The following is an 11,491-nucleotide window of genomic DNA, read 5'->3' on the forward strand; positions in this document are numbered from 1 at the left end:
GTTGGTCCACGGGTTAGTACAGTTTTGACCACGAGTTTAGCACGGTTTTGACCATGGGTTAGCATGGTTTAGCATGGTTTTGATCACGAGTTAGCACTGTTTTGCACGGTTTAGGTACGATCCGATCTGGATTTGGTCCGGTTATGGTCTGGTCCAGTTTCGGGTTTAGAACCGTCCGGATTAGTAGTAAAAAAACACATCAAAAAGTGTGCTAAGACCCTCTTCATCCTCAGTCCGAGCCGGTCCAGGTTTTGACCAGTGTTTAGATCGGTACGGATCGGTTCCACAGTTGGTCTGATCCGGTTCTAAACCGACCGGTTTTTTTCAAAACACTAATAGATACACTATTCTTATCATTTATCAATTCTCTATTCTGCTCCAGTCGAACGGGTTCTGTGATGATCCAAACATATATACAGTAAATTAAAATCGATAGAATAATGTTATTCTGCATTACTCGAAAGAGTAAAAATATTTTGTGATCTTAGTGTTAAAATTAAGAATAAGCGCATACACAATTTGCTTCAAAAATATTCTAACATTTAGTAAGAAAATATTGTGATTTATTTATTTTTGTACACTAAACATTCAGAAGCATGTAGATGATCGGGGGAAGATTTAAGTCATATGAATGGAGTCAAATATATATATTTTTTTATATTTATGTATAATTTTTTATATAATTTAGAGTAAAATGTCATAGTACGTTAAATTGATTCTTATTATTAGCAAAAAAATATTTATATGATTGATTCTCGATATGTATTTGATTCTCATAGTTCATAAGTCTGATCCACCCTTATACATGGTGATATTAAGATAATACCTGTCGATTTTGGTTGTCTATGAATAAATCATATTGATTAAAAATATGAATATACGGGATGTAAATGTTTTCCAACAAATTAGCGTGTGTAATATTTGATGCATTTTTTTTAATCGTCAAAAAAATCAGAACATGTCGATGGAAATATTAAAATAATATCTGTATGCGTTTGGTTGTAAAATGGCTAACAATATGATCGTAATTGTTTAAAAATGTGAATACATGTTCGCAATGCTCTGCATAGTCTGCAATACATTAATTCAAACATTTTTCAGTACGTAATATTTGACGAAACAGGAGCGGAGGCACAAATTCAATGAATGGGGATCAAAATATCAATTATGTACATTTTTTTTTTCAATGTCATATGAACAGTCTTCGGTGAGATTTTAGAGAGAAAGACACACAATGTTACATGTGAGTAATTCTTTTGATTATTTTTTTTTCTTTAAAATGGTAGAAGTCCTCAAATCAATTGACCCAAAAATTATAGAGGTCATTCATATAAAATTTTCATAAAAATATAGACATCAATTTGAGATGCCCGTAGTATTTCTGAGTTTTTTAAAAATACCTATTTTCATAAATATTTTATTAAAAATAACCATGGTTCAACCGAAAAATATCCAAACCGTGAATTTTTTCCACAGTCCAGAATTAAAAGTCGAAACCGTGGAAAATTTTCACGGTTTGGGTTTTTTTTTTTATAAACTCATTTTTTTATAATATATGTATAATATATACATACATATACATGTATTATATTATGAGGAGGGATCAAGTTACAACAATTTTGAGTTACAACAAAGTTACTACAATCATATTTTACATTTTCAAAGTCCAAATCGTCGATCCAAACCGTTCAACATGATCTCCACAATAAAATGTGCTTCCAGATCAAATTTTACATTTTTTGGAATTTTTTTACTATTTATTAAGATGGGTACAAAATTCAATGGTCTGAAATTGACTAGTTTTTGTAAAATACGTAATAAATAGTAAAAAAATTTCAAAAAATATAAAATTTGATCTGCAAGCACATTTTATTGTGGAGATCATGTTGAACGGTTTGGATCGACGATTTGGACTTTGAAAATGTAAAAAATGATTGTGATAACTTTGTTGTAACTCGATCCCTCCTCTTATATTATATATAAATATACATATATTATAAAAAAAAATGAGTTTATAAAAAAAAATCCAAACGACGTTTATAAACAAAATACCGATTGTTGTATGCCTACTGTTGATAGAAAACTTAAACTAAATTTTTGAGGCACTAAACAATATTTTTTTACAATTCTGATGCTTCGGATGCTTGAGGGTTTTCCATCGGGGATTTCCCCCGGAGCAAAATTCGGATCTGTCTCATCCCCCCTTTCCGAAAAGTGGTCATATGCGCAAATCCAACTTTCCTAGCCAAAGTTATGGCTGTTTAAGGTTTTTTCGAAAGTTGAATTTTGAAAATTCATAACTAACTGTAGAAAAATCCAAATAAATTGAAATTTGTTTCAATTCTATGTATTTTTGAATGCTTTACATGCTGGTGTAATCATTTTTACAGTTTGGTCCCTGTATCAGTCCAGACTTACCGATTTACCAGCAGAGGTCAAATTTGATATACATATACATATATGAGTTGGGCTACAGTGAGTTGTAAAGTAAAGCGACTATTTTACTTCACGCTCATATTTTATGATTTTAAAGTTCAAAATGTCGATCCGAACCACTCAACATGATCTCCATATTGAAATGTGCTTGGAGACCAAATTTTACATTTTTTGGAATTTTTGTACTATTTATTAAGCCACTTTGAAAATCGCTGATCCAGCGGTCCAGAAATTTTTACTGTTTTTACTGTTCACCCCGGTTTTTCAGATTTTCAAAGTGCCTTAATAAATAGTAAAAAAATTCCAAAAAATTTAAAATTTGATCTGGAAGCACATTTTAACATATCCATCATGTTGAACGGTTTGGATTGACGATTTGGACTTTGAAAATGTATAAAATGATTGTAGTAACTCAAAATTGTTGTAACTCGATCCCTCCTCTACATATGTTATATTATATATACATATACATATACATATATTATAAAAAAATGAGTTTATAAAAAAAAAAACCCAAACCGTGGAAATTTTCCACGATTCCGACTTTTAATTTTGGACTGTTGAAAAAATTCACAGTTTGAGTATTTTTATAATTTCAGCTGAACCATGGTTATTTTTAATAAAATATTTATGAAAATGGGTATTTTTAAAAAACTCGGATAATATTTTTACAAGATGAGCTACGGTGAGTTGCGAAGTAAAGCGACTATTTTATTTCACACTCATATTTTGCGATTTTAAAGTTCAAAACGTCGATCCGAACCGTTTATCTTGTTCTCCGTATTGAAATGTGCTTGGAGACCAAATTTTACTTTTTTTTGGAATTTTACTATTTATTAAGCCACTTTGAAAATCGCCGATCCGGTGGTACAGAAATTTTTACTGTTTTTACTGTTTATCCAGATTTTCAAAGTGGCTTAATAAATAGTAAAAAAATTCCAAAAAATGTAAAATTTGGTCTCCAAGCACATTTCAATATGGAGATCACATCTAACGGTTCGGATCGACGTTTTGAACTTTGAAAATAAAGATATTGCGTGAAGTAGAAACGCGTTTTAATTCGCAACTCACCGTAGCCCATCTCGTATTTTTACTATAATTTATATAAAAATACTGTGCTTTATTATCTGTTTTTAAAAAAAATGAGGATCAATTCACCCTGTTGTCTCCACATAGCTCCACCCCTGTTACGAAACATTTTTGTTTTAACGCTGAAAATTTACAGACATAATGGAATGCACGTAACAAGGGTGGAGCTACGTGAAGACTTCCCCTGCATTAACGGAATGCACATTAATAGATCTGGACTGTCTGATTAGGATCCACACTAATATTAAAGGACCTCGTGTGTCACAAGAGTGGACCGAATTGGCTCCGATCCTGATTAGACGACCGAGTTGTATTGAACTAAAAAAAGTTCTTTTATGCAGAAGACGGGAGATAAATCTGTGCGCAAAAGAGGAAGGAGCAGAGAAGGAGAAGAGACTAAATAACATATTAATTATATTTTATATAATCTTAAACTTAATTAATTATATTTTTGATTAATTGGATAAATATATGAGTTATTAGATTTTTAGATGGTAAATATGTAATTATAAAAATTTGAATAATAAACTTAATTTTACAGTTTTTGAGTGGTATATATGAAATTCTTCCAATTAAAAAGGTCCAAGCGGGGCAGAGGCTTGATACTTTTTGTGTAGGGGTGTCAATGGGTACGGTACGGGTCGGGTGGAGACATTTTCATACCCATACCCATTAAAATTGACATTACTCATACCCTACCCATACCCATTAAAAATTGATCTTACCCTACCCTACCCTTACCCGTTAATATTATCGGGTAACGAAACGGTAGCGGGTGAATAACGGATAATACTAGTATAATAATTAGTTTTATTATATTTTACAAATTAAACATCAAAAACTCATTCATTTTAACACATATATAATTGCATTTCTAATAAAAAATAAAATAAAAGTGCAATCAATTCCAACTAAATTATTTTTTTATAAAGAATACAAATTCAAAAACATGAATATACATTTAAGTGGGTTGAAAATTAAATTGAATATATATTTGAATATTATAATTACCCTAAGAGTAACAGGTACGAAATAGTCATTACTCATACCCTTACTCATTTATTTAACGAAAAAAAATTCTTACCCATACCCATATCCAATAAACTAACGAAAAAAAATCTTATTCATACCCGCCTTATCTAATACGATACGGATCGGATAAACGGCTAAAAAGGAAACATTGACACCCCTACTTTTTGTGTCACCTCCCACTTTTATATGCAGATCTAAAATCTCATTCGTTTGATCTGATGTCAACTGGCCAATCTTCTTTGCGTTTGGCATGTGCTGTCCTGTCCTTCAATATAGGCGAATCTCCTGAAATCCTCCCTTTACCTGAACCTGAACCCGCGTTTTGCCCAATTTGCTTATTTGCACCAATAAAGTATCTTATATTCCCGTTTGACCGGTCCATGTCTGGGTCTTTGCTTTGCTTACATTGATCTCAAATGCTAGATCCCATCGTACACAGTAGACCATTTTTGGACAAGTACCATGTTACCAATCTGGGTTGAATCTAATGTTACAAGTAGCATATTCTCTCTCTCTTGATCTGAACTATTTCTTCTCAATCACTTGAGAGCAACAACCCTTTCGCGATATCCTGATTCTTAAATAGATCTCAACTTATCGAATGGTGGAAGAAAGTGAGGAAGAGACAGTCGCCTTGGCAGGCTCGGTGCCGGTGGGAAGCGAGGAGCCCCCGGATGCGGTCTACGGTGAGCCAAAATGGTCTCCTCTCGACTGGTTTAGGATGCTCTCGAAGGAGCTGCATTGGAGTTTCGTTTACGGGGTGGTCATGATGTATGGCATCAGCCAAGGCCTAGGCGGGAGTATATGGCGGGTTGGGTCGGACTATTACTGGAAAGATGTGCAACAGGTCCAGCCAAGTGCTGCTCAGGTTTATCAGGGGGTAACCTCGATTCCATGGATGATTAAGCCGATTTGGGGTCTCTTAACTGATGTCCTACCAGTAGCTGGATACAGGAGGCGGCCGTACTTCATCCTATCAGGCATGACATGTTAATTTCATGCATTATTGTTTTATCCGGAAATTGTGATAGGAATTATCAAATAAAAATAGAAGGTCATCATAGGCCCTTTCCAATTTGGGACCAACCAAATTTTGCGTTTTTATTTTTTTTAGTTTGATTTTTGTTTCATTACGGTTTATCACTGAAGTAGGTCTTCAGTTGATAAGAACTCGACTCTGTGATCCATATTTGGAAATTTTGTACTATTTTTTGAGATAGATACAAAATCATTGTTTTTAACACAAAAAAATAACTGTTTTTGGATGGCCCGGAAACATGATTTTATACCTATCTAAAAAAATAGTAAAAAATTTCAAAATAAAATAAAATTTGGTCTCCAAGCACATTTTAATATCGAGATCATGTTGAGTGGTTCGAATTGACTAGTTGTACTTTGAGAACAGAGATAAAGATGTGGGACATGATTGAGGCACAAAACCAATGGGCATTTTAACCCTACTCTTGTTATATTGTTTAGTTTTGATATTGTTAATTTTAATGAAATAAAACTAAAGAACACAACACTCTCATGAAACTCCCTTTCCTCCCAATTTTATTTAATGAAAAATATATTCTTGTACATCATACAATTTCCAATTACTTGGTTTTATAGAATAGATAGCAGTCTTTATCAATAGACACATTCTGTGGAGGAAAGATATCTCCAGCCACACTTTCCTTCTAGACAGAGACAAAAACAGAAAAACTATCATGTGCACTTGTTTTTTTCTTGCAGAACAGCTGCTTTCCAAATTCAATGTTGACTGGATTATGTGTGACACTATCGTGTGCACTTGTTTTTGTCAACAGATATATTTGGTCATAGCAATTGCTGGTGAGTATAAAGCACTCAGAGTTACAATGGTAGCATGACACCTCTATGGGAATGGGCCTTGGAGTCTAGGGGTGTAAATAGAGCGAACTGGGAGCAGATATTGCTAATATCAAATTCGTATATGCCTTTAAATGAGTGGATACGAATACGGATAGTAAATGGATGTCTAAATTTTAAACCGAATCCGCTGGATACTGAGTTATTCACGAATACGGATTCAAATATGGATACATAACGAATAATTGTCGGATAATTGAGTCATATGAATTTTAAGATACAAATACTAATTAATAAAAAAAATTTGGGGTAAATAGGTTGATGTCCGGATCCCTTAGCCTATGTATACAAAAAATGTTGGGGTAAATATTAATAAGTTGGTATACAAATACTTGATGTAATTTGTAATAAAAAAAATGGTTGATGTCTGGATCCCTTAGTTCCACAGGGTATGGGATAAGTAGTTTAGAGATTTTTATATACCCCCGCCTTAGATTCTTGAAGTAGGGTAGACATCGATCGGAGAGATGGGACTCCGAAATGGGTTCCTGATAGAACCAAATATCCGCCCCGTTTATGCATCATCAAGGTTATCCGTTTCAGTTCATAACTTTTCTTCTTATATAATAAATATCTGAATTCGGATCCGCGAAATTATCCGCTCCATTTATCCGTATTAGGATCATAAGAGGATTCGACTGGATAATACAAGATCCATTTCAGGCTAATGCATCTGTTATGTTCTTCTCTACCAAAGTTAAGAATAGAATTTTCTTTCAAATCCTCAACTGTTGTACTTTATTTAATTCAGCTGATAAACCCTTGAAAAATACAAAAATCAACCAAAGTGCCAACAGATAATAAGAATGATACATTGATAGGACACTGAACCTTATTTTTACAAATGAAAATTGACAATGGTCTTTGGTTTATTCTTCTTTGAGTTTGCCATTTAATTCATCTTTGTTTATGGGTTTATATTATATTTAATATTTGGTACAAAAATTCAGGTTTTCTAGGAGTAGTCTCCATGCTGACTCTCTCTCTTCATAACAAGCTCCACGTGGCATTTGCTTTGCTGGCCATGATTTGCAGCCAAGCCGGTGTGGCGATAGGAGATGTGACAATAGATGCCCTTGGGGCCCAGAAAAGCATTATTCACCCCACTCTGGCTCCTGACGTGCAAAGCCTGATGGGTTTGAGTTCGTCAATCGGCAGCCTTATTGGGTTTTCTATTAGTGGTCTTCTTGTGCATGCCATTGGATCTCAGGTGATCTCTCAGATTAATCCAAAATGCTAAATATGATAAATGTGGAAAACCAAATGGTGTGCAGACAGTGCAGTATTAAAGCTACACTGGTAAGATGTCAACATAGTTATGGTAAATCCTGGTTCTTCCCATTGATTTTAATCTTCGAGTTAGTTAATGCTGCTGGTACCAAGCAAGCCAGATCCCTTTTTCTTGTTTTATTTCAATCTAAATCATCAAGTTATTAGCTCTATATCAAACTTATTTTTTTTTTATTTTTGTGTGTTTAGGGAGTGCTTGGTCTACTAAGCATCCCAGCAATTCTGGTTCTCTCAGTTGGATTGCTTCTCAAGGAGACTGTCTCTCCTAGCTATTCTCTCAAACAGGTACAATTATTTGGTAATTTATTTGGTTGTCTGGCCTCAAAATAAATCAATTTATGCCTTCGGAATTAGTCTAATAGTGCTCTATGGATGATTTGTTTATCAGGTATTTGACAAGTTCCGAGAAGCCACTATCACTATGTGGGAGACATTTAAATTGCCACAGGTGTGGCGGCCGTGCTTTTACATCTACCTGTCTATTGCGCTCAGCCTAAATGTTCATGAAGGGATGTTCTATTGGTACACTGACACATCCAAAGGTCTTTCCTTTTCTGAGGTAATTTTTTATTTATAGTTATCTGTTACTCTTTGATTCGGTTTTTTTCTCTGATTTAATTATGACTATGACAGGTGAACTATGAGCACACAGTACACTTAAGGTTCTAGTATCAGCCAATCGGCATACTAAGAATAAATCCTAGTAAAATTTGGCAATCATGAAAGTCTTTTGTATAATTAGCTTTACTAGCTGATCAGTCTTACCTACTATTTCTACTTTTCTCTTAAAGGGGTCTGTTGGGTTGATATTTGCTATCGGCTCAATTGGTTCTCTACTTGGAGTAGTACTCTATCAAAACATCCTCAAAGATCACCCATTTCGCAGTCTTCTTTTCTGGAGCCAATTGCTTTTGAGCCTCTCAGGCATGCTAGACCTGATCTTGGTTCTACGGTTAAACCTCAAACTTGGCATGCCTAATTATTTCTTTGCCGTAATCGATGAGGGTGTCTCTCAAATGGTGAATCGTGTCAAGTTCATGCCAATGCTGGTTCTCGGTTGCAAGCTGTGCCCTTCTGGCATCGAAGGCACATTTTTCGCTTTGGTCATGTCTATTGAGAACGTGGGCTCGCTGACATCATCCTGGGGTGGTGGTTTATTGTTACATCTGCTTAGAGTTACAAGAACCGAGTTCAGTAATCTTTGGGCAGCTATTTTGATACGCAACCTGATGAGGCTATTGCCTCTATTATTTTTGTTTTTGGTCCCTATAAGTGACCATAATTCTACGATTCTTCCTGTTGAGATGCTTGAGCAGAATAATATTTTGGAAACGGATAGGATACCACTACAAGAAATGGGGGATTGTGTTAAAGATATTCCGAGTTAGTACATGTTCTACCACAATTTGACACAAATTTAGTTTCGTTTGTGTCAAATATCGGACTCAAAATAGACGGATAAGGACTGAGCTAGAACAGAAAATGAATGAGAGGTGCCACATCAGCGTGTATGAAAAAAAATGGGTAAAAAAGTCCCGGTCTATTTGCAATTCAAGCCCAAAATCTAATTCCTGACCTTTTTTTGAAATTGAGAAAGCTGGAAAAGGGGACCAATCCGTTCTTGCTATTCAGGCCTTTTCCAACATTTTGTCGGCTGGAATAGAGAGACACTATTTTCTTATCAATTCTTTTATTATGCTGCAGTCAAACAAGCTGTTGATGATCCAAAGCGATAGAATAATGTTATTCTACACTAATCTTTTTTTCTTTTTTTTTATCTTATTGATTAAGAATATGAATAAGCACGTACGCAATTTGCTTCAAATATATTCTAACATTTTGTACGCAAATTTTTTTATGTACTTTTGTTTCTACATCAAAAATTTATACTCAAAAACTTCAAAATTTTGTATTCCCCTTTAAAATTTGAAATTACGTATTTTCTCCTCTAAATTTTCAAAAATTTCAAATTTACCCATTTATTGTCGTTTATATTAAAACTTATTTTAAACTTATATAAAATACCCATTTTATTTTTTAGTAAAAACATAAATAATATGTAGCTTGTTTTAAAAAAATATCGTTGTTATAAGATATATATTATACTCTTTACCCTTTATAAATACCAAGGTTCTAAATAGCGCGCTATAGCGTTTTCAGACCATAAAAGCTATGGCACTATCAGCGCTATTTCGCGCTATAGCAACGTTATTTGGGCATAGCGCTGTTTTTTTAATCAATCTGCTATGACGCGATAGACGCTATTTAAACCTTTGATAAATACCCATTTTGTCCTAAAAAATGAGATTCCCATTATACCTTTACTCTTTATAAAATATCCATTTTGCTCTTGAAAACTGATCAAATATAGAACTGACATATTTCTTAAAAGTTACAATTTTTTTTTATATTTTTTTATAAAGGATAAAATGAGTATTTAATAAATTTGAATTTTTTTTTTGAGGGTAAAATGGTAACGTGCCATTTTACGTTTTTTTCATTGATAAAAAAAATTATTTACAGGACCCAAAATGATGATACCAAATAACGAAATACAAGAGAAAACCTATGCTAGGGCTGGTCAGTGCATCTGTCCGCCACTCGTTATTTAATTTACACCCCGGTGGCACCTACTGTACATCTTATTTGGATGCAATTAGATACATTGCGTCCAGGTTCTAATAAATTTGAAATTAGTTTTAATATAATCGTATAATTGAATAAACGTATTGTAGTAACACTGAAAATAGTGTCTCATTCAAAATATTACGAGCAGTGTTGTAAAAAACGTCTGTTTAGACTGATTAGTCGTTGGTGGTGACCAATTCGCAACAAATTTTTCTGATTAATTGACCGATTATTTTGATTATTCCCGATTAATCACTTGATGGTACCCTATCCATCCGACGACGCATGATATTGTTTACAACACTGGTTACGAGTGCATCAAATTTAGATAAGTACGGAATTTCATGCAATTTAAAGCGTTTAAATATAATCGAACCGACTGAGCTGTAGACTCTGTATCTCCTGCAACGATGCAAGGGACTAGTCTCAGTCGAGACATAAAAACTTCGAAACTTATCTTAAAAGAAAAAAAAATTCGAAACTTCTATTTATATATGATTTATGAAATATAGGACGATTCATTTAAAATTCATAAAAATATGTTCTGAATTACTGGAATCTATTACATCAGACAAGCATTCTCTTCATTACTGTAAAAGATTCTCTTTACTTTACGGTTTGAGATTAACTCTCAGCCGCTTTGAAATTTGAGCTAGCGCAAGAGACAGTATTATTTAGCTTTAAGATTTGTGCCAAGTTAAAAAGAACCGTCAAGATACAGTAATTGTAAAAAGTTTCCTATTACGGTTCCGGGGAGGATCTGAATTCTACATGGGATAGGTACTCCCGCGTCCCGCCCCGCCATCACCGCAGCAGAACAAACGGTCAAACCCCAATTGTAAATTTCTAATCAAAACCTAAAGGGTCATTTCCTCAAAAAAAAAAAAAAAAAATTGTAATCCCACGAGACTTGGAGCGAGGCAGGGGCTTGATACTTTTTGTGTCACCTGCCACTTTTATATGCAGATCTAAAATCTCATTCGTCTGATCTGATGTCATCTGCCCAATCTAAGTGTCGGCATACGGCATGTGCTGTCGTTTAATACAGGCGAGCCTCCTGAAATCTCTCCGTTCACCTAAACCCACGTTTTGCATTCCTTGCCGAAATTGCTTACTTGCTCCA

General features: G+C 34.1%; 1 protein-coding gene across 1 annotated transcript; it reads left to right on the forward strand.

The window, feature by feature from the left end:
* The first annotated feature begins 5,033 nt into the window (after positions 1–5,033).
* LOC144553498 (putative folate-biopterin transporter 3) lies at positions 5,034–9,446 on the forward strand. The gene is made up of 5 exons (XM_078301680.1): positions 5,034–5,537; positions 7,401–7,660; positions 7,930–8,025; positions 8,129–8,299; positions 8,532–9,446. The coding sequence occupies exons 1-5, from the start codon at positions 5,159–5,161 to the stop codon at positions 9,126–9,128; spliced, it is 1,503 nt and encodes a 500-aa protein (XP_078157806.1). The 5' UTR covers positions 5,034–5,158; the 3' UTR covers positions 9,129–9,446.
* Positions 9,447–11,491: the final 2,045 nt, after the last annotated feature.

This window comes from Carex rostrata, chromosome 4 (genome assembly GCF_964058835.1).
Source record: "Carex rostrata chromosome 4, lpCarRost1.2, whole genome shotgun sequence".
In the NCBI taxonomy this organism is placed as follows: Eukaryota; Viridiplantae; Streptophyta; class Magnoliopsida; order Poales; family Cyperaceae; genus Carex; species Carex rostrata.

Excerpts from the sequence above, each read along its gene's own strand:
- LOC144553498 (XM_078301680.1), top strand. The coding sequence starts at position 5,159 with ATGGTGGAAGAAAGTGAGGAAGAGACAGTCGCCTTGGCAGGCTCGGTG. Across the intron at positions 8,026-8,128 it reads CTAGCTATTCTCTCAAACAG|GTATTTGACAAGTTCCGAGA; the intron begins GTACAATTATTT and ends TTTGTTTATCAG. Across the intron at positions 8,300-8,531 it reads AAGGTCTTTCCTTTTCTGAG|GGGTCTGTTGGGTTGATATT; the intron begins GTAATTTTTTAT and ends TTTCTCTTAAAG.